This window comes from Cynoglossus semilaevis, chromosome 1 (assembly GCF_000523025.1).
Source record: "Cynoglossus semilaevis isolate Cse_v1.0 chromosome 1, Cse_v1.0, whole genome shotgun sequence".
Classification (NCBI taxonomy): Eukaryota; Metazoa; Chordata; class Actinopteri; order Pleuronectiformes; family Cynoglossidae; genus Cynoglossus; species Cynoglossus semilaevis.
The window spans coordinates 28,023,998-28,046,933 of NC_024307.1; the positions used below are offsets into that span (position 1 = coordinate 28,023,998).

General features: G+C 41.5%; 1 protein-coding gene across 3 annotated transcripts; it reads right to left on the reverse strand.

The window, feature by feature from the left end:
* Positions 1–48: 48 nt before the first annotated feature.
* On the reverse strand, positions 49–22,893 carry LOC103388940 (uncharacterized). 3 transcript variants are annotated; one of them, XM_008324175.3, is made up of 35 exons: positions 22,765–22,893; positions 19,936–22,008; positions 17,703–17,764; positions 15,800–15,838; positions 15,334–15,591; positions 14,805–15,235; positions 14,468–14,718; positions 13,554–13,697; positions 12,741–12,839; positions 12,627–12,655; positions 11,626–12,536; positions 11,357–11,542; positions 11,246–11,280; positions 10,643–10,789; positions 10,240–10,359; positions 10,116–10,151; positions 9,875–10,000; positions 9,473–9,599; positions 9,061–9,222; positions 8,953–8,987; positions 8,702–8,863; positions 7,935–8,069; positions 7,751–7,789; positions 7,536–7,676; positions 7,098–7,192; positions 6,996–7,019; positions 6,821–6,900; positions 6,614–6,735; positions 2,643–6,188; positions 2,183–2,279; positions 2,031–2,096; positions 1,752–1,940; positions 922–1,038; positions 708–832; positions 49–263 (listed from the first exon to the last, which is right to left on the reverse strand). In XM_008324175.3, the coding sequence occupies exons 2-35, from the start codon at positions 21,802–21,804 to the stop codon at positions 183–185; spliced, it is 10,086 nt and encodes a 3,361-aa protein (XP_008322397.1). In that variant the 5' UTR covers positions 21,805–22,008; positions 22,765–22,893; the 3' UTR covers positions 49–182. The 3 variants fall into 3 exon arrangements, with proteins under 3 accessions (XP_008322397.1, XP_024916928.1, XP_016889412.1); XM_025061160.1 differs by having other exon boundaries at positions 6,614–6,732; positions 19,936–22,876; XM_017033923.2 differs by having other exon boundaries at positions 19,936–22,876.
* Positions 22,894–22,936: the final 43 nt, after the last annotated feature.

Below are 22,936 nucleotides of genomic sequence, written 5' to 3' on the forward strand. Positions count from 1 at the left end.
AACAAAGCCACTGTATTTTTTTAAACAAATGAAAAGAAGAAAAAAATATGGTTAGTAAAAATGTTTTAATTTTTATTCACAAGGGGTTGTGACAATGATTATGTGAATCATTTTCTTTTTATAAAATAAACCTATTTGGAAAGGAAACATATTAACAAACACCACAGCTAGTACCAGAAACATCAGTCAGAAATGTAGCCTTGTGTCCTTCTTCCTGAACGTCTGGATGGTTTGCTTTTCTCCTCCAGCTCCTGGTAGTGTTCCTACAGATTAAGGTTAAAATGTCACAACCTAATTTTGAATGTTAAGCCGTTCTTAGCTTACACAGTATCTTTAACAAACATACTCTATATAATTTCAACAGCCTTTTTTCTATTAGACCCCAGACACTCAGCAACATTCTAGAATTAAAGATTATATATGTAGAAATGTTTTGAGTAATCTAAAGGTTAATCTAAAGTAATCTAAAGGCAGGAAATTTGCTATAGGTTAGCCAAGAAACAGTCCCAAAATGTCACAAATATCATGTCTAGTGTATTATAAACAAAACTTGTAGCCATTTGAAAATTTTCCTAGAGAAAAGTTCCTAATTAGAGAAAAGCACTGCAAACATTTAGACCTTAGTTTAGGGGAAATTTATGTGTGCACATTTTTTCAGTCTAATGTGCACATACATGTACAGTACACAGTCGAGCAGCTGTACGTACCCTCAGCCTGTCGTAGTGTCCTCTGCTGCTGCAGTGAGGATCTTGGGTGCTTGTGTTCTCCTTCACGTAGAAAGTAGAGCAGAGTTTACAAAAGAATCCCAGTGTAGGAACCACAAACTCCTGACCTGCATCAACACACCAACAGATGATTTTTAAAGGTGGAGGAAAAAAACAGTTACCCTAAGAAAGAAATATACAGAAGTGTGTTTCTCACCAACAGATTTGTCTGGATGATATGGTGGGAGGTTGGTGTTGACAGAAGAACAGGGAGACTCTGATCTAGATCGTTTGACCTCAGGTGCCAGTAGGTCCACATTCCTTTTACTCAATTCTGAAGAAAATGGTTAAATAAATCAGCTCAGTTAAGTTTTAATATTTATTTACTGTATGTCATCTTATGAAAGATTATGAGCAGAGGAGCTAAGATTAAACCTGAACTCCAAGATAAAGTCAGGTCTCCTTTGCTATCATGGCTAGCTCCTTTTAAGATGTTGTCTTGGTATCACATATGCTAACTCTTAATCCCTAACTCCCTAATTTCCTCCTCCTCATGAGGGATTAATAAAGTTCTGTCTATCTATTTTAGCCTATGACAATGCCTTAGCCAATAGCTAATTGTGTGTTATTTTGGATGACATTGATCTTTTTATATATGACATAAGCACACAGTTTTAAGCAAGCATTTAAACTTATTTGCAAAATTCATAGCTATTATGTTACACTGATTGCACAGGTTTTTTATGGCGTATTATTGATTTATTTTGGTAAGCAAAAGGTTTTGGCTAACTTTAAATGTAATTTTGATTAGCCCCTCCCCTACTTTTGGATACACTATCATATAATTTCCATTTTTTGTTGTTGTTTGTTCATGTTTTGTCTGTCTTGTATCCAGTTACAGTTATTTTATTTAAACACTGACTTATTTTAATGTGACATCAAAGCTTATGAGTTATGCACCAAGAGAGTTATAAGGTTTTCTTTAATCTTCTTTTCTGAAGGTAGCGTCAACCTAACCTGGCTGTGATTTAGATCAGATCTATCTACCTTTGCTCAGTCCTTGGAAGTCAGGGATTTTCTGACTCTTTGGGTCTGCATCTTTTTGGATCTTTGTTGGATTATTAACAGGAGACAAGGTGTCAAAAAGATGAGGAGGTGCAGGTCCATTGGGACCTGGCTCCTGTTCTTCTTTGCAGTCTCTCTCAGCAGATGTTTTCCCTCGAGGAGATTTTCTCACTGAAACAAAACAACACATTTTAAAGTGTTTATCTTAATTGTAAAGAAAATAAAATTCACAGTGACAGATACAGCATCACCAGCCGTTACCAGCTGTGGTCCGGGATTTCCTCTTCTGCCGACCTTGGGTTCTGGGGGTTGGCTTTTCCTCCTTTTCTACAAACAGAAAGACAACAGATCACAAACTAGTTCCCCCACATTTTCAAAGGGATCTTGGAGTCAGTGGTTTAAAGGCAAAGAACCTGGCTCATGTTTGCATTTGACTGGAAAACTCAAAGTTGCGTGAGGTTTCTTTGTTTTGTCATCTATGTCATCATCTGCTTCAAGAGACACCAAAGTCTGGAGGAGAAAAAATATTTTAATTAAAATAACACAGAACTGTACACCTCATTTCCTGCTCTTCAACCTACTAAACCAAGCCTTGAAGTCTTTATCTAAAAACCATCACCTGGATGATGGAAAACATCACACCATTTTTAAGACCTCCTTGAAAAAGTCTATTTGATGTGACCTAAATTCTTTACACACTTGATCTACACACCTCTTCAGGAATGTAGATCAAGTAGAACAAGACCTAAGTTCTAAAGAACCTCTCGTCAGTCAAATCCAGTTGCCTAAATCTAACATTTTGAGGACACCGCAACTTGTGATGAGAACCTTCACAGACATGTAGATAAATTATTTTTGGATCAGGGTCTTTACCTCCTTATGTGAAGATTCAACCGGTTTCTCCTCAAGGCTGGATGAACCTTTCTCCACTACAGGGGTTTGTATCCCCCTAGCTTGTACATCGTCTTCATCATCCTCTTCATGAATTTCATCCAGAGTGACCAAACCCAGCAGTTCCTCAGCCTCCGACTCTTGACTCTGGGCTGCCACATCTTCTCCAGTTTCATCTCCACCTACTTCATCCAAAGTCACTAGCTCCTTGATGTCCACCTCCTCTCTTGACCTCTCCTTCACCCTTCTCTTTCCTTCCTCACTGCTCTCTCCGCCTCTACTGCTGCTCCGACTCCTTCGATCCCTGTTGCTTCTCTCCCTAGTTGTGGGCACTTCTTGTTCCATCGCCTTCTGCTTTGAAAGTCTTTGATCCTTCACAGCAGCTTGTTTCTTCCTCACTTCTTCTTCCATAGCTGTATCATCAGGAAAGTCCTCCTCCTCATCGCTGACCTGATCCAGGTTCACCAAAGTGACCCTCACAGGGGCAGAGTCATTCTTCTTGGATGACTCTTGGTTCTTCTCCATGAACGGTGTTGAGGCTTCTCTTTGGGTTTCCGAAGACTCTTCTGTAACAGACGAAGCATCGCTTACCTCCTCTAAATCTTTGACAGATTTCTTATCAGCAGTGATGTCACACATTAGTTTTTCTTCTATGAGACTCGGTGAGTCACTTGTACCCTTGATGCCACTCTGCTTTTTCCTTGAGGTACATTCTGAATTCTTGGAGAGTCTCCTTGTGTGCCTCTTCCTCGATTCTTCCTCCTCCTCCACATCATCTGGGAAATCCTCCTCCTCATCGCTCACTTCATCCAAGTTGACAAGAGCGTTTGTAGAAGCTGTTGGGCCTTCAGCTGACAAAGCATCACCACCACCATCCAAAACTTTGACCACCACTTCAGTCTTTTCCGCAACTAAGATGGTACAAGAAGTTTCTCCTTTAGTATCTTTGGAAACTTCTTGGGTCAATAGCTGCTCCTTCACTTGATAGTCTTCCAAGAAGTCTACAGTTTCAGTCACAGCTTCGCCCTCATTCTCTGATCGTTCTGTTTTGCTGTCATTTTCCAGTGTTGTTCTTCCACCTAATCTTTCAGTCTCTATGTCTTCAGGCTGGTGATCAATATTGTCCTCGGCCTTCTTGTTCCTATTTTCCCCAGCAGTGCTGACACTTGTTGTGTCCTGTTTTGACTCACCTGGTTCTTTGGACACTTCTGTTTTCGTCACCTCCTCCTGAATCTGTTCGTCTTCTACAGAATCTACTATTTGATACAGCGGCTCCTCATTGGACCTGCTTTTGCGTGACCTTGTCCGAGGTGTTCTTTCTTCTGTTGATGCCTTGTTGTTTTTAGATGCTCTGGTCTTTCTCAAGCTCTTTGACTGTTCCATATTAGGATGACCATCTACCATCTGATCCTCCAAAGAATTTATCTGACAGGACACCTCCTCTTTTCCATCTGCCTCCTTTTCACACTCTATACGTTGTTCAGGTTCTTTTTTAGCTGGTTTCTCCTGCTTTTTTGGTCTTCCACGTTTTCTTCTTGTAACTGGATGGTCTTCCTTCATAACCTCCAGAGAATCTAATATTTCATAGGTATCTTCTTCCCTCACAATGAGCTCGGTCTTCTTCATTGTTGAGCTCTCTTTAGAATGCTGTTCTTCCTTTCTGTTGGGCTTTCTTTTCTTTCCTTTTGATGGTTGGTCATCTTTATCATCTACAGAGTCCACTATTTCATAGGTTGCTTCTTCCTCAGGATCTTCCTTCACAATGATGGCAACCTTATTCATTGATCTGCTCTCCTCTGAAGCTTCTTCTTGTGTTCTCAGAATTTTCCTGGCAGGGTTGTGTGTTCTTCTTGACGGTGTGTCCTCTTTGTTTGACCCAACAGTCAAACTATCTTTCCTTGTGGACCCATCTCTTCTTCTTGATGTAGATCTAGTTCTTACAGCGACCACCTCATCATCCACCTCAGGTTTTTTTGGTGCTTTTGTGGGATCTTCTTTCTTTCCTCTAGGGCTCCTTCTTCCAGACCTTTCATATGTGGATGCTGCTACAGTAGGTTCATCTTCGACAGAATCTAAGACTTCAAACTCCATGTCCTCAGTGAGCTCTTCAGTCCTTGTGGGTTTATCTGACTCCTTTTTTTCAGCAGCTGTTGTTGTGGTCCTCTGCCCACAGTGATTTGATGGCCTCTCTTCTTTGTTGTGGGTGAATTCCCTCTCACCTCTACTTCTTTTGTTGTCAGGCTCTGTCGGAGAAACATCAAGCTGATCTTTAATGGAATCAACAACCTGATATACAACTTCCTCTTCTGTTTGCTTGATAACCTCTTGGTCATTTTGGCTTTTAGGTTCAACCATTACAGACTGGTCTTCTTTTGGAGGTAGAATTTCAGACTGTTGCTGTTCAGATGCTTGAACCTCTGCCATTTGCTCATCAGGGTTTTCTGCATCATTGGAGATTTTTGTATTCATAGCTTTGCCTTGAATCGTTTCTTCTTCCTCTTCTTTTGCCCCACTCTGATTTAGTTTAAAATGTAAATCTTCTTTCTCTTGGGATAGATCTTTGTTTGCCTCAGTTTTGTTATTTGCAGGTTTTTCATCAGATTGGTCGTTTGCTTGGATCCAAATTTTGTCAGACTCTTTCTCACCTGAAGTATCAGTGTCTTTTAAAAGGTCTTTAGTCAAACATTTTGGCCCCTCTTCAGTCGTCTGTGTGCAGAATTCTGTACCATCATCACCAACACTGTCCAAAACATGGAAAATGTCCCCATGTTCAGGAAACAGGTTGTCAGGTGAGTTTCCTGACTGACTCCTTTTATTAACCTCGTTTTCTGTCTGCTCTTCAAAAGAATCTAGGATCTGGTAATTGTCTTCCTCCTCTTCGGTAATTTCTTTCAAAGAATCTTTCCTCTCCTCCAGGTCGTGGACTGTTCTATCCTTGAAACCTGTCCCTAAATGATTCTGGTCCTGATTCATTTCTGATTCCTGTGCAGGTGGACTCATCTCTGATAAGGTTTCTATTTCTTTCTCGGACTTAACAGATTTTTCAGCATTGCCCTCAGCTAACACTGTGTGATCAGACTTTATCACTGCACTCTCAGACTTCGCCACAGAGGAAGGCCTGGAATCAGAACTGAAGAAAGAAGTAATCTGTGCTTTTGATTTTCCTTGGGGCAAAGAGGAAGAAGGTGAAATTAATGACTTGCTAGAGAGCCTTGACTTTTTGGGTGAAGCAGAGATGGAGCTCGGAGATGGGCTTCTCTTCCTGTAGTCTTCAGGAAACTTGGAAGGTGAAGGTGATGACGGTGAGTCCAGGTTCTTAGAGGTTTGCATTGACCTTGTTGATATTTCATTTTTATAAATGGCTTCACACTCCTGCTGATTTTTTCTTTTCGTGATCTGTCTGGCTGACTGGACACGATGTTTGTGCTCTCCAGCATCCTCCCCGACTTCATCCACAGTTATAAAGTCATCTATGTTAAAACTTTGTTCATCAAAGTGGACCACATTTGAAGCTGCCAAGCCTTGAACCTGGATCAAAAACAGAGGAGGTTTCACTGAGTCACTGTCACAGAGTCAAGAATCTTTTCAGAACAAATAGAACTAACCTGAGTTACAAATAAAGTATCTTTGCCATGCTTTTGCAAGCAGAAGACTTCGCAACTCCAGAATTTGTGTGAGATAATTAAATTAGGATACTGGATCAGAATACTTACATTCTCAAAGCAAAATACAACCTTAAAACTGTGTTCTCTGATCTGATCACTGTTATCCTACTGTAAATGACAAAAAGTCATTGTTTCCCTCAACTCCCTCATATGCATCAACTGCACATGCAGAGTACAAAACACTTCAGTGGAGTAACTGAACAAAGCAAAAGATGTTGTTTTTAAGTGTCATCTTGACAGTGAGCTACGATGTCAACAGATGGCGGCAATTTCTACGTCTAAACTCACCTTTTCAGGCGGGACCGTCAGACCTGTAGCTGGTCTCTCAGCGCCCTCTAGTTTTTCAGCTCCTTTCGGTGAAACATCAACGGTGGAGCTAGTGGTTTGGTTGGAGGTAGACCCGGCTCCTGCTGCGACACATGAACGACGTGGTGGTTTGACAGAAGCATAGCTGATGCCAGGTGACGTGGGTCAAGTGAAGGACTCTAGACTTACCAATGCTGCTGGGGGCTTTGGGGTTCAGGTCTATCGCGGTTTCACCAGCATCGTGCAGACGCTGTTTTAGGCTCTTCATACTGACATTTACAAAACAAGATTAGATAAATGAGGTTCTGTGTCATTACCAGAGACATTGGCTCTGAGGTGGAGTTTTAAAAAGTCAAATACTCACCATTCAATGCGAATCACTTTATTCCTGTGGAGCAGAAGATTAAAGTCAAAGTGGAAAGGACTTCAGGCGACTTGAAAAATTCTCTATAATGGTCACACGTACCAGGTGTTGAGTTTGAATTCAGATTGTGGTTTATATGTTTTGTACATCTCCACCACTTTAATGACTCCACTGGACTGAGCCATCTCCACACAAATCTGAAGACCAAGAAACCAGACAGAGAAAAAATTAAATAAACTTCTATGATGTGCCTTAAATGACTTCTTCTGTCATACCAAGGTCCGTAGAGAAAATCCTTCTTTGTATGTCACCAAGACACAGCATTCGTTGATTCACTGCCGTCTCCACAGTCAGTTAAAATGTGATTTAAATTTAGTATTAAACATCTTTGTTCTGGTTCCCCTCATTGAAACAAACTGACCATGGAAGGCAGCAGTGCTCCAACAGTTCCACGTGTGCCTGTGCTAAAATCAATGATTTTCTCTATGGGCTTTGGTGTAGAAATGTAAAAATATATACACATGTAGTTATTGATCATACCCTGTTGGCAAGCGGCAGGAACCTCACAAATTGAGCAATGGAGGCCACCCCCTCCATGACCACCGTGACGATGTTGACTGTTGCCTCAGCAATTTCCACGCACAGGAGGCGTTCCTCCAGAGACTCTGGATGAGGGGTTCGCTGAAACAAAAACAATTAGCTTAAAAGACAGACAAAAAGCCTCTGACTGTAGGATAGTGACATGAGATTCTTACCAAGTTGCTGAGTTTCAGCAGCTGGATGAACATGCGCTCCTAAAAACAGAAGACAACATAGATGTGGTCAAAACTCATAATGGCTTTTCAAACTCAAAATTTTTAACCCTAAAACCTTTTCCATGATTATCTTGTTTTCTTCAAACCAAACAAAAAAAGTGACAAAGATCACACTGAGTTTCACCTCAGTATATTCTGTAACCATGGGCTCCATGACAAAGTGCGGTGTGAGTGCGGATCCACACAAAGTCAGTCTTTTATTGTTGTGTTGCTCAAAGAAAATGAGGCAGGACATCCAGTCAGGAAAATGGATGAAGGCCTGGAAGATTAGAGAATCAAAAATCAGCATTCTATTCACTAATTTGGCATATGTGTCTATATCTACAGTATATCTAGCTAATTGATTTTATATGTTGCACTTCATTCTGCTTATTTGTGAGGTTTCTGTCCTCTTCTATACTGTTAACAGCCCTTGCTCTCCTTTCACTATCAAGTAGCTAACGATGCTGTACACTGAAAGACAATAACTATCCAAAAATAGTTACATCAAGGGCAACTGGACAAAGTAGGCTCTTTCTTTTGAAGAAGTTTCATCTCTCATCCAAGAGGCTTCTTCATTTCTTGGATGAGAGGTGAAACATCTTCAAGAAACCTACTCCGTCCAGTTGCCAAACATGTAACTGTTTTTGGATAAGATGACTTGGATGACTGAAAACCTACACAGACAAGACAATAACTAGATTTGCTCTAAGTACGTCACCTTTTAGCTTTTTTTGTTTCATTATAACCTATAGCTACGTGTGTGTTTCATGTTGTCTGACTATGTGCTTTAAACTTCCAAACTATTAGCCATTTAGCTATATTTCGCAACAATAAGCTAACCCTAGCAGGCATATTTTTTTTAACTGTGAATTTTTAAAGATAAAGCCTGAGGCTCGTTGTTCTCCTCACCCTCCTCTGTAGAATCAGAACCAACACGCTGTAGTACAAAGTCTGAAGGTTCCGTTTGGGGAAGCAGGACCAGAACAGCCGGGCCACGTCTTCCTGTCTGTAGCGTCCCTCAGGTAAGCCTGTCAACATGATGGTGGGCCTGAAGCATTGGTCTCTGGCCACCTGTAGAATGTCATGTTTTTAAGACAGAAACTATAGATAAAGAGGAACAGGAAGAAGAGAATGGGAGAAGAAAAGTGTGTAGTTCTCACCCTGGCGTCACCATCAAATTTGTACGTCATGATTCCTACAAAATGAGACAAGAATTTTCGTCACCAGTGTTTCAAAACCTGGGAAGGTTTCAAGTGAATGGCTCTTACTTGGGATTTGGAACCAACTGGACATGGTGGGAAAGATGTAGGGCCGCGTGTTAATGCTGAGCCAGAATGGTGGAGAACTGCCCTGTGGGTTTATGGTGGGTTCCTTAAAATCCACTCCTTTAGTGAAAGTGCTGATAAGCTGTTTCGGAATATATTTCGCATCTATAAAAAAAAAGGGTTGCACTGCATCAACTCCAGATGTTTGGTTATTGTGGTTGTTTTTATACCAACTACTCAAAATTCAGTTGAGACTGTTTTTGGTTACACCTTGGATTATGTTTAGTGCTCTGTTGAACTGACCTTATAAATACAACAGTAGAATGAGTATCAGAATAAGCAAATGACGTTGACGCCAGTTCAACTGAGCAATTGTACTGGGCTACAATTTCATTCTTCTCACACCAAGACTTACGCAGAACTCTGGGTCCCACTTGAGGGATTAACATACGGTACATAGTACAACTATATGCTGGATTTATCAGGCTGAAACAGACTCCCAGCAGATCAGCATCATGGGGTGTTAGAAACTCCACAAACATCTGAAACACAAGCACAAGGGCAGATGAAACAGAGGTTACACAATTATCAGGCAAGGGAGAATTTTGACCAAATAATCATGTTAATTCATGTTTTCCAAATGTAGGCTGTACAAACTTGAATGCTTATTGGATTTAATATTAGTGTTATATGTAATAAGGGATGCTGTGGCCTAAACAGAAGTTTATTAACATGACATGACTGAGAGCAGTGTAGTTATTAAAATATAATATGAATTATTAAAAATTGAACATTTTGTGTGTGTGTTCGTGTGTACCTTGTTGAGGAAAGGCATGAGCATAGCCGCTTTTTCCATCTTTCTCAAAATCTCAATTAGCGCTTCAGTCTGAACGCTGGAAATGTTCTTCACATAGATGGTTCCAGCTGGGTGTGAGGCTTTGCCCTGATTCCACAACAGGAAGATAATTCATGAACTGTTCTACACCAAATGCTGGGATGGGTCTTCAACTTAAGAGAGGATGAACAAACGAGTGTGTGTTTGTGTGTGTGTGACTTACAGTCATTCTCTTGAGCAGGAATTTATACAAACGATACTGAAACAGAAACATCAAAGAAGACGGGTCTTAATAAACTGGACATAAAAATGAATAACGAAACAGCAAGAGCAGGAGGAGGGCTCACTGGTGTCATAGTGTAACCAATGCAGGGCACGAAGAGGTGGAGTCTGAGGTTTTTGAAGTAGATTGGTCTGCCTGCGATCAGTTTCTGAACTGTCTCCAGGGACGAAAGGAAACAAAAAGCCTTTAAAAACAAGAAAAAGTGTCAACAGAAAAATGTAGACTTATGTCGTCTCACTTTCATATTTTAATGTTTTTCTTGTTGTTAATTCTTAATTTTCTTGGTTAATTTTTATATATTATTTAGGGTCAACCATTTGTTATCAAACTATATGTTTTGGTCATCCTTAGCTAGTTTAGACATTTTTATTTATTTACAAAACTTTTATACACTGGTAACACAAAATTGATTATTATTTTTGTCTGAATTCACTTTTATCCTTTCCAAGATGACAGCTCAGACTCACCAGACAACTCCGGGGGATCACGTATAAGTTGTCGTCTCTGTAGTCGAATCCTGCAGATCTGAGAAGCTCGGACAGTTCTTCCTCTGTGTAGTCGTCTTCCTCGGGCAGATTTTTGATCAACATCATGGTGTCATTACGTTTTAAAAACTGAATGAAAAAGAAAGAGAGAAGGTTCCTGTGCATCCTTCATCGTAGACAACAGCTTACTCTGGTTCTGTTTGTCATATTGATCAAGGGCTGATGTTGAGTCATTTGAGTAGGTTCTACCAGGTGAACTTAAATCTAGGAGGCCTGACTAACAGACTGGCTTTAGCAGGGTTTTGGTGTCTCTCCTCTAGAGACAAATGAAGATATCAAACTCTAGAATCTGATTTCCTATCATTACATAAACACCTCCACCTTTCATCACTGTCTCCGTTTTCCCTCTCTCTCCCCACAATCCTTGCTCTAATGTTCTCTACTCCCTATTTTTTTCTGACCCTACTTCCATTTGTGGTCACTGCTGTTCTGTGGACAATAAGATACTGTTGCTAATATCTTCAAAGTTTTGCACAATTAAAATCTTTGCAACCAAACATTTATGTCAGGAAATAGCAAACCTACCTTTTGTGAAAGCACCTTTTTCTTAGCGTAGGTCGCTGTCAAGAAAAGACAACATTAAGGTAAATATCAAAAGGTAGAGAAAACAGAATAATAATCAAAAGGTTTCTTCACCGAATTTCTTTTTCCCGAACGATATTTGATCCATGTCCAAAACCGTCAGCCGTGAAGGTACAGCAGCTGTCTGTGCTTTCTGTCTGCTCACTGCAGTGCTGGCTGCTCCCTTGAGAGATTCACCGGCTTTAAAGACAACTGGGGCCATCTTTGGACCCTTCTGGTTCTTCATGGGAGACGAAGAATCTTTGGACAAAAAGTTAAAGTTTAAATGAGCCAACGACTCTTGGACAGTCCTTCAAGGCTGATCATGTGGGACCCTGACCCACCTTTCTTCTCTAGAACATCAGCTAAGACTGAAAATTGACAGGGTTCTTCCTTAGTCTCCAGTTCTTGTTTTGGTTCTGGACTTGGGTCTGCCTGTGGTTCAGGAGGAGCTTTAGTCTCCTGAGGTGTACAGCTGTCAGCCTCAGGTTTGAGGATGTCTGTTCCAGTTTCTGTTGGTGGTTCTTCTGATTCTGTATTGCTCAATATCTCTCCTTCCTCTTGAGTACTACTTCCAGTTTCCATCAGCTCTTCTGACATTACAGGGATGGTTTCCTCGGTCTCTGCCGGTTCTGTATCTTGTGCCTCTTTGACTTCAGGTCCCACTTGGGTTGGTTCTGCTTCTTGTGTCTCTTGTAATTCTGGCTGCTCTAAGACAAACATTTCTTCAGTAGGCAAGTCTTCTAAATGAACTGCCTCAGGACATTCTACTGTGGTCGTGGACACATTTGTAGGTTCTGCCAAATTCTCCACCAAGATGGGACTCTCCTTAGGTGCATCTGGTTCTTGTACAGCCCAGTTTCTTTCCATGTTGACTTTTGCTCTCTTGTCATCTTGGATATTATTTGGTTCTGCAACTGTGACTTGTATTGAAGCAGCAACATCTTCTTGATTGTACTGACTGACAGATTTACTCTTTCTAGCAACCTTTTTAGAATGTTTCGAGACGTGTTTTGCTTTGGAAACTAAGACTTTGGCTCTGCTGACACCTGGTGAGCCTTTACCTTTAACTGACACTTTAGTGGCTGTTTTGACTGGAGTGGAAAGAGATGACTTTTTCACATCTGTGCCTTGGGTGCTCTTCATGACCTGAGAGTGTAAAGATTTTTTCAGGCCCTTTGACACAGATGTTTCTGTTTTTCTGACAGTATTTTTTGTTTTGCGGGGTGTGAATTCATTTGGTGTAGCTGTTTTCCTGAAAAAAAAAAAAAAAAACATTGAGTGTTTTGAAACACACAGTGACATAAAAGGGCAGCTGAACAAAAATAAACTAATAATTTCTTACTTTACTGGAGTCTTTTTCACGACAGTATCCTGCAAATGAAAGTCTAAATTTTAGACACTAATTTTTAGACACTGACAAAAAATACCCAGTTAAACAACTGAGTTAATTACTTACCTTCTTTCTCATGACGGTCACATAGGTTCCTTTAACCTCTATGCTCTTGATGCTCTTGACTTTCTTTGCGTCCTCTTCTTTCTCAAAGCAAACAAGGGCCTGAAGCAAAGACATTGACTTGGGTCAGAAAAATGTTTGTTTCTGGGTGCTTGTTATTAGCCAATCACGTGTTACTTTAATTGAATCTGATAATGTAATTCAAGCTGATAAATTGAGCGAGGTTTCTACACTGAGCAGACAGTCACTGCCTGACATTGTACTGCTGTGCTGCTAAGCATTATTGGCATATGAGCTAAAAACCTTACCTGAGCAACATGTCTAAAATATGTCTTAAATATGAAACTACCACAGCCACAGCATTAAACCATGTCTGTTGTTGAAAAGTTCTATCGGTTCTGTGCAGATTTAAGATGCCGTTAAAATGTATTTGTTTGTGGATGTACATGTCTTATTTGACATTTTTCAAAATCACACATTTTGAAACAGAAACACAAAATTCCTTAACATAAACAAGACCATATGAATTTCATTATTTCATAGAAACTATGAAGGGATATGCTGTCAACCAATAAAATCCCATAATTAGTCCATAATCAGTTAAACATCCATTGCTACTTCTGTTTTTTCCAGATACAATGAATTTTGATGTTCTATGCAGGAGACTGGGGAACAGTCAGTTCTTCAGTGTTGCTGGGTCTATTACTATTATAGCAAAGAAACCAAGGATCTGCAGTGAAGCATGATTGGGTGTCAGCAGCCTTGTTGTTCCCAATGACATCATCGAGCAGGAGGCAGGGCACAAACCCAACTCACCTGTTCTTTTTTGCGGCTCAGAATGATTGACTTAATTCGTCCAAAACATTCCAGAGCAGCAATCACGTCAGTGCGGGACAGGCTACTGGTGATTCCCTCCAATCTTACCATGGTTGGAGCAGAGACAGGCGACGACTTGTCCACCTGAAGACATGGGAATAAAAATCAGCCACAAACTTGGGTTTCCAGGATCACAAAAAGAAGTTTGAGCACTTCCACTACGGGTTCCAGGAGGTACATCCCAGAAGGAGGACTTTTAATATGGGTCCTACCATGGGATGGGACAAGGAAGTAACTAAAAGAACTGTTGACAAAATGAGCAATAACAGTAAGGGATGTAGACGATGTAGACTGTAGTGTCCCAGCTCAGCTTACTTGGACTGTGCAACTGTAGTGAGCACGTGATATTCTTCAGAAGGACGGATTCCTTATAAAACGCATGTCATTTTAATTTTATTTAATTAACACAAGTTTTGCTGAGACTCATATCATGAAAACAAAGACATTTTATGTTCAGCTCCAGTGACCACCCCCATGTAGACATTAGTAGTTGAATCAGATGTCTCCACAGTGAAGTGTTGAGTCATCAACTAGGAGCTCAGCTGACACATTTAGATGACTGCAGGACATGAGCAAGAAGTAATGAGGAGATATACTGTAGGTTGGAGGAGTTGTGCCACAGTGGGGTCAGTTATGTGAGCAGACCATCACAGCTAAACAAGAGCTTTGGGTGAGATTATTCTTTTTGGACTAAGGTCATGAGCTGCTGAGTGATGAAGTCAAACTCTAGTGGTGCTCATTCCCTAACGTGGACTGTTAAGTGATCAGTATCAGTTAAGCGATCCATTTTTTTGAATTAGCTACAAACCTCTCAGAACAGTTTTCACCTGAGTTTGTTCGAACCACACACTCACCCTGCCTTTCAGCAAACTGCTCTTTGTTGTAGTTGCTGTTTTCTTTGCTGCTGAGGAGGTGGCAGAAGTGAAAGAGGAAGGAACTGATGTGGAGGAAGATGCAAAGTCTGTGCTCCTGCTGCTGACACAGGACGAGCTTATTGTGTGTTTACTTCCCATCTCTGCTGTAGATGAAGACTTTGTCTTGGTGATTTCTGCAAGAAGAGTCTTGACCACAGCTTCCAGATCAGCCTCACATTGAGACGGGCCAGCTAGTAGCACAAAATGAAAAACTATTTAAAAAATGACCAACATGAAATGACCGATATTTTGTAGCTTTGACTTCACAATTCCAGACCTGTTCTTTTAAGGAGTTTCTTCACCAGCCTCTCTGCGCTCCTCGATTTCTGCCTTTCAGGAGACATTTCTCTCAAAGATAGTCTGTCACGACTGTGCCTTGGGGAAACTTTCCTGTCATCTCTGCTCACCGGGGAGCGCCCGGTTTCACTCCTTCTCGGGGGTGAGCGTCGTTCACGGCTCCTTTGTGGAGACAACCATCTATTGCTGCTACTTCCTGGTTGCAATTGCCTGTGGCTTCTCCATTCTGGAGAGGAGCGCCTGTCCTCTCTCCTCCTGGACGAAGAACGTCTTTCACATCTTCGTTTGGGAGATGACTCTCTCTCTTCACTACTTCTTGTCCTACTGCTCCTCCTCCTCCACCTTCTCCCCCTTTCTTGGCTCCTTGAACGTGACCGGTATCGGCTGTATTGTGGGGAATGGGACGAGGAACTAAAGTGCAGTAGAAAATTGTTTTGCAAAATTAGTTCTGCAAATGATAACATAACAAAGACACATCATTACCAACTTAGAATGTTTCTGTTACAGACCGAGAGTATCTGGGGTTGCGAGATCTGGATCGGCTACGTTTCGGTTTTCTATTCTTTGAACCTTGGTGTCTATTTGGGCTGGCAGAACGGGAATGGGAGCGGCTTCCATGGTGCTTTTGGGAAGTCTTAGCAGATGATGAAGAAAGGCTTCCATGTTGCTTTTGGGAAGTCTTACATGATAAAGAAAATCTTCCATGGAGCTTTTGGGAAGTCTTAGCAGATGGTGAAGAAGAGGACTCCGTATCTTTACTCAAAGAGCTAGAGAACAGGAAAAAACAAACAAACAATGAAACAATGAAATTGTAGTTCAAAAGGAACACATATGATTAAGTGTATCTAAAACAGCTCAGCTACTACTTGTTTAAAGATCAGAAGCATACAGCACTGCAGCACATTATCTGTACAGCACTTTGTGCTACATCCATTGCATGAAAAGTACTTTATAAATAAGTAAAGTTAAAAGCACCTGGATTTAACAAGAACTTCTCCATTCCACTGTGGGTATCTGTGAAAAAAGAAATCAAACAGCATACAAATAAAACATAGGAACAGATGATGAAAGACAGATAGTATCACAATGTGTATACAGTGGGTACATAAAGTATTCAGACACCCTTAAAGTTTTCACTCTTTGTTTTATTTGCAGCCATTTGCTTAAATCATTTAAGTTCATTTTTTTTCCTCATTAATGTACACACAGCACCACATATTGACAGAAAAACAGAATTGTTGACATGTTTGCAGATGTATTAAAAAAGAAAAACTGAAATATCACATGGTCATACGTATTTAGACCCTTTGCTGTGATATTTAATTCAGGTACTGTCCATTTCTTCAGATCATCCATGAGATGGTTCTACTCCATTAGAGTCTAATTGTGTTTAAATATACTGATTGGACTTGATTAGGAAAGCCATATATCTATATCTATATATATATAGCCATATATCTATATCTATATGTCTATATAAGACCTTACAGCCCACAGTGCATGTCAGAGCAAATGAGAATCATGAGGTCAACGGAAGTGCCTGAAGAGCTCAGAATTGTGGCAAGACACAGATCTGGCCATGGTTACAAAAGAATTTCTACAGCACTTAAGGTTCCTAAGAGCACAGTGGCCTCCATAATCCTTAAATGGAAGAAGTTTGGGACGACCAGAACTCTTCCTAGACCTGGCCGTCCAGCCAAACTGAGCAATCAGGGGAGAAGAGCCTGTGAGCCTTGGTGAGAGAGGTAAAGAAGAACCCAAAGATCACGGTGGCTGAGCTCCAGAGATGCAGTGGGGAGATGGGAGAAAGTTGTAGAAAGACAGCCATCACTGCAGCCCTCCACCAGTCGGGGCTTTATTACAGAGTGGCCCGACGGAAGCCTGTCCTCAGTGCACGACACATGAAAGCCTGCATGACGTTTACTAAGAAACACATGAAGGACTCCCAGACTATGAGAAATAGGATTCTCTGGTCTGATGAGACCAAGATAGAACCTTTCAGTCTTAATTCTAAGCAGAATGTGTGGAGAAACCCAGGCACTGCTCATCACCTGGCCAATACAATCCCAACAGTGAAACATGGTGGTGGCAGCATCATGCTCTGGGGGTGTTTTTCAGCTGCAGGGACAGGACGACTGGTTGCAATTGAAGGAAAGATGAATGCGGCCAAGTACAGAGATACCCTGGAAGAAAACGTCTTCCAAAGTGCTCAGGACCTCAGACTGGGCCGAAGGTCCACTTTCCAACAAGACAATGACCCTAAGCACACAGCTAAAATAACCAAGGAGTGGCTTCAGAACAACTCTGTGACCATTCTTGACTGGTCCAGCCAGAGCCCTGACCTAAACCCAATTGAGCATCTCTGGAGAGACCTGAAACTGGCTGTCCATCAATATTCACCATTCAACCTGACAGAACTGGAGAGGATCTGCAAGGAAGAATGGCAGAGGATCCCCAAATCCAGGTGTGAAAAACTTGTTGCATCACTCCCAAAAAGACTCATGGCTGTATTAGCTCCAAAGGGTGTTTCTACTAAATACTGAGCAAAGGGTCTGAATACTTATGACCATGTGATATTTCAGTTTTTCTTTTTTAATACATCTGCAAAAATATCAACAATTCTGTGTTTTTCTGTCAATATGGAGTGCTCTGTGTACATTGAGGAAAAAGCTTAAATGATTTTAGCAAATGGCTGCTATTTAACAAAGAGTACCTTAACCTCAGCTACATCAGAGGGTCCTTCAAAGACCAACCTCTTGTACAACGTATCCTGTTGTACAGGTCTTTCTCTTTTAACAAAACTATGAAAAATGAATATAATTATTCACAGATATTTCTAATTGTTTCAAAAACTTGAAAGAAAAACAAAAGGACTGACCTTGTCCGGAGTTGTCTGCAGCACTGCAGGTGAAGGCTGCTGTTCTGATGGGAGATCCAACTCTGGAGGTCAAAATGATCAAAACACAACATTAGGACAGAAATCACCTCAGACAACAATCAGCTTTAACATCAATTGACAAAATTATTATTCTTCCATAAGGCTTGATGAAAATGCTTAGTTCTTTCCCCATAGGGTGCAGTGCCTCTCGTTCAAATTGGAGACGCAAGAATGTAAGACAACAGCGACAAACCAACAACAAATTGGACAGGAACTAAGCATTATAACAAACCTCAGAGTTGTATATAAACAAAACTACAACAGAAACATGATCCTTTAGATCTTCTGTTAAAGCAGGTGATTTTAATTATTTTTGCTTCACAATAACTTTTATCAGATGTCAAGACTCATACAGGATCCACGGCACATTCTTCAGGTTGTTTTTTTCAGTCTTGCACAGAAGTGAAGTTCTTATAATTCACAGACTTCATGTTATTACAGGACATATAAAAAGCGTTGGACTGAAATGATAAACAAGGAGGTAAAAAAGAGACAGCTCTACAATCGAAAACATCTCTCAACCTGAAGAATAAAGTATTTTTCTTGAACGTGCAAAAATACAAGGTTTGTATGATAACAGCTGACTGCTTGTAGACACGTCACCAAGTCCTAGTTGGTCCCACTTAGGACGTAGACCCCCATATTCCCTTCCACATTCCCTAAGAGTTGTTGGAGAAGTAGGTTCTGGTAGTGGCATTTTTGGAAGGAAAGAAAGAGCAGATACAACCATTTAGGCCAACATCACTTCTAAAGGCCATTAGATACTTTTAGAGTCAATGTCTCCACATGTATGTGCCGATCCAATAAAGCGTCTCATGTGAGGGCGTGGCAGAGGTTAGCGCTGGACTGCAGGAGGGAGAGCATCAGAGTGGTGATGCAAGTGCAGCATCAGGCGCAGGTGAGTATAATACTGTTAATTATGCCCCTCCTTCCATAGGAGCTTCCCAAGAAGGAAAGAGGGACAGAGGAGTGCATACAGGCAGAAACAGAGAACACAGGACTGGACGTAAGAGCGCAGCAGGGAGCCTGGTGCACATTACATTGATAAATAAAGACAATTGATTGGTACCCATGTACAGGAAGGCCTGAGGATCGTTGTATGGTGTCATCATTTGAAGTGACAACCCAGCCAACACAAGCCCGGAGTTGGGGAAGGCGCTGCCGGCTCCGCACGAGCTAACTGCTGAGCCAGAGCCCACATCTGCACACTCAGCTCAACCTGCTCTCTGTGCATGGCGACGACTTCTCCCATCATCCATGCTCGTGCAGCGATCTGCTGACCCGCCATGGTGGGTCATTGTAACATGTGGGTTCACACTTGACACAAGACTTGTGTCACAAGACTTGACACAAGACATGTGTACCGATTAATTGTCTTTATTTATCAATGTAATGTGCACCAGGCTCCCTACCAAACTCTACTTCCAGTCCTGCGGTCTCTCTCTCTCTCTCTCTCTCTCTCTCTCTGCCTGTGCGTACTCCTCTCCCCAGCTCCTACGTAACAAGGAGAAGCATGATTAACAGAACTCTTGCACTCACCTGAATCACCACTCCAATGCTCTCCCTCCTACATCCACCACACCTCCCACACTCAGCCTTGGCTAAATCAAATAACGGCACATCCAGTGAATATACATTATCCCACCAGTAAAGGTGAAACGCAGCAGATCACACCTCTGCCAACACTGACCACAAAAAAAAGTCCTTTAGAGTTCACAGTTGTCCTCAACACAATACCCGTGTCCTATAACTAAGGAAAGACCTGAGTGATCACCAGTCAATGACTATGATGGACCAGTAACAGTTGGCAGGAGTTTGAAGGCTGCTGCTCAAACAAGGTGAAAACAAAGCTTCTCTTGTTCACTGCCCTGGAAAAGGCCGAATCCTATCAGGAGACTTTGGCCTATGAAGAGCCAACTTAGAGAGTAGATGCTTCCCAAAAGATATATTACAACATTTCACCTCTACTACTTGTACAGCAAAGAGACCTCAAGAAGTTGAGAAATTATCATTTCTGGTTTGATATGCTTGATGCTGCCAACAGAAGTATCGGGAGTTTCGGTAAAAAAAAAAAAAAAAACAAGTTTTAAAAATGTATAGTGTTCTTGACAAATATCGATTGTAACGGTAACATAATTCTACAAATAAACCAATAGCATGTTCTTCCACTCACCTTCAGTGTCGTGCACTCTTTGAAACACAGAGAACAAATATGCGGAAAGACTTTCGGAGTGGCTGCGGCATAGTCATGCATCATGGCAAGTGACGGTTGAATCTCAATGCCTGGCAACTTTACCGCATTCTTGGGCGGGGAAGTCTGGTTCCAGGAGCTTGTGCTTGGAGGGAGATTACCAACAGGAGATGCATCAGGCTTGGAGTATGGCACCGGGTACTGAACGGAAGAGCCCGGCAGGACAGGTGGAGGCTGCAAAGGTAAAAAAGCTGACCACAACGCATTCCCCAACTGCGATTGTGGCTGCTTTGGCGCCTGTGCTTGTTGCTTTTGAGTCTTCTCAAATTCCTTTCTTTGCTCTGGTTTTTGTTTCTGCTCCTCTTTTTTCTTCAAATCTTTATTCTGTTCCTGTTCCTTTTTAACATGCTTGGTAAGTGCTGCCTCTTCTCCCCGACTTTTGCTGTCATCCATGGTCCCTTTGGAGTAGGTCTTATCAATAAGAATAAGACCCTTTCTGTTCAGTAATGGCAATGTGGGCTTTGTCCCTGTGCCTGGTTCATTGAAAGAAGTAGGTCTGGGTTCAGTAATCAAAACTTGTCTGTTAGGGTCTTTCTGTGGCAGGTTGAAAGAGTTACAGGTCAGCGGAGAAGTTTGACTCGGTTGATTGTATGATTGTTTAGTTGGTTTGTTACTTGTGGGAGCAACAGAGCGGTCCAAGGAACTGGGAGGAGTGTCAGAACTGCTTGGTTCATTTGGATCATTAATCAAGGGAGCAACCGATTGGTATGGAGAGCTGAGCCTAGTGTCAGAGCTACTGTGGTCCCATGGAGAAACCAAGGTACTGACTTTGCATTCTGTACTGTCTTTTTGAACTTGTCCTTGACTCCCACTGGTCATACGCTGCTCATATGACTCTAGCATTGAGCTATCTTCACCAATGCTATCAGTCCTACCAGTTCCTCCAAAATATTTGCCAGTATGTCCATAATCAATCACTTGAGGTGGCTTGGGAATAGGCAACTGTCCTGCAAAATTCATCTCTGAACCTCTGACTGGTTGGGGTTCTGGGTAAGGTTTTGACTCAACAGCAGATGTAGACATCCTTGTCTTTTGCATGCGGATTTGGCGCAGGATGAATGGTAGGTTGGATGGTGTCAACTGATCTTCTGGGTATGAAATAAGATACTCCAAGTCCTCTTTCTCAAGTCCAAAACGCATAAGGATGTTAATGGCAGACTGGGAAGTGTACTTAGGTTTTGTATTCTCATATTCTCTTAATCCCGTAAGAGACTCAACATCACGTTGTCCTTCTGTGGAGGAAGTGAACGTTCCATCACTATTGTGAGTATAGCTCGAAGAAGAAGGTGAAGGATAAAATCTGGAGGAATCGTCATCGGCTGATCCTTTGTATTTCGGCAGCAAGGCGATGGAGCTTTGTTTGCTTTCAACATTACAGTATTTGTGACTGTGAGAGACAGCAGATGAGGATTGTGGATAGGATGATGTATGCAATCTTGAGGACTGATATTCATCCCTGTGAGTGCCTGAAAAGTGAGTCCTCTGACCTGTGGACTGACGGCCTGGATCACCACAAAATTTGACTTCCTCTCGGGCTCTGCTAATGTGAATGTCCACAGACCGTTCTAAATCATCATTTATTGAGGTCCTATTTGGTTCAGGTCGATAGCCTACCGACTGACCCAATGCTGGAATCACTCTAGCAGATGCCACAGTCGGAGGCCCAGGTGAACTAAGTCCTGGTCCAACATGGCAAGTTTTACTGTGTGGGTCCATTTCTCCCAGTCCATATCGATCCTGGGTGGAACTCTGGTTTCCAGAAGCAAAAGAGTTATGCAGATGATGGGACATTGTCCCTGGAAAGTTAAGAAGAGTTAGCAGTAAGGTGATTGGTTTTCCAGAAGGAGCAGGTCAGTTGAAGGATGGCGACCAAGGTTACAACATAGCTGTTAGTAAGTTGTCCTGACTGGATGCAGTCCTTAGATTGACTCTTTAATCAAAAGCAGGGTCCCTTTGAGCCCTCCACACATGAGCATCATAAGGAATATGCAGCACCTTCAGAAACAAGAATCAACAATTGCACATCAAAGTGAAGCGGAAATGTCCAAAAACAAAACAAACAAAACAAAAGATTATTCAGAAGGAATGGATTTGAGCTTCGGGGACGGCAGTCCTTCTGGGTAATGTGGTCACTGGAGACTCTTCTTGGACAACCATTCAGTCAATTATTTTACATGCTTGGGTTATCACTAGCTGGAAAACGGAAATAAACACACACAAAAAAAAACTACATACAGAGAGAGAAAAGGTTCACAGCAAAACAAAAATCTAGAAAAATGTCAATGTCTTTCCATATTCAACTCAATATATTCAGAATATATTCATAAATGACAATCTTTTGATCACTACATGCGTTATAATTCTTATGATTTAATCCAAGTGAAAACAGGTGAAACTGACAACTGACTGTCAGGATAAGAAAGTCCCTCTTTACAGCAACTGCAGCTATTTTTTATTAGCATCACACATAAACATTTAAATACACGCATACCCAATTGTGCTCTGGCAACGATAAAAAAAGGGTCAGGGGGTTCTTTCAGAACTGTAAATGTAGGACAGATGTTTTAAAAAACAAAATCAAAGCAGCGCTACTGCTAGAAGCAAAGCTAACGTGTGTAAAGGTTCTAAGCTAACAAACGGTCCAAGTTAACGGTGGGACTACCGAACGACTATGAGCACAGCTGCTCATAGTATGACATAAAAACAACGTCGACTTTTTCTTCGTGACATTTTTGTTTACGGTGTTGTTACCTCAGGTTTGTTAAGATGAACGTCTCAAATATTTTTGCTCACTCTTTTCCCAACAGTAAACGCAGAAGAAATACCACAGTAGAACTTCCGGTGTCTTCTTCCTCTGCTAATGAGTCTCCGCCAGGCTCTACCGGTGTCAACTGCGAGGCTTTCACAATAAAAGTAAAATTGG

Bases quoted from the DNA above. Each gene is read 5' to 3' on its own strand.
- LOC103388940 (XM_008324175.3), bottom strand. From the start codon at position 21,804: ATGTCCCATCATCTGCATAACTCTTTTGCTTCTGGAAACCAGAGTTCC. The intron at 7,790-7,934 runs GTGAAACTCAGT...TTCTGTTTTTAG, and splicing joins TGGTTACAGAATATACTGAG to GAGCGCATGTTCATCCAGCT. The intron at 264-707 runs GTACGTACAGCT...CTTAATCTGTAG, and splicing joins GACACTACGACAGGCTGAGG to GAACACTACCAGGAGCTGGA.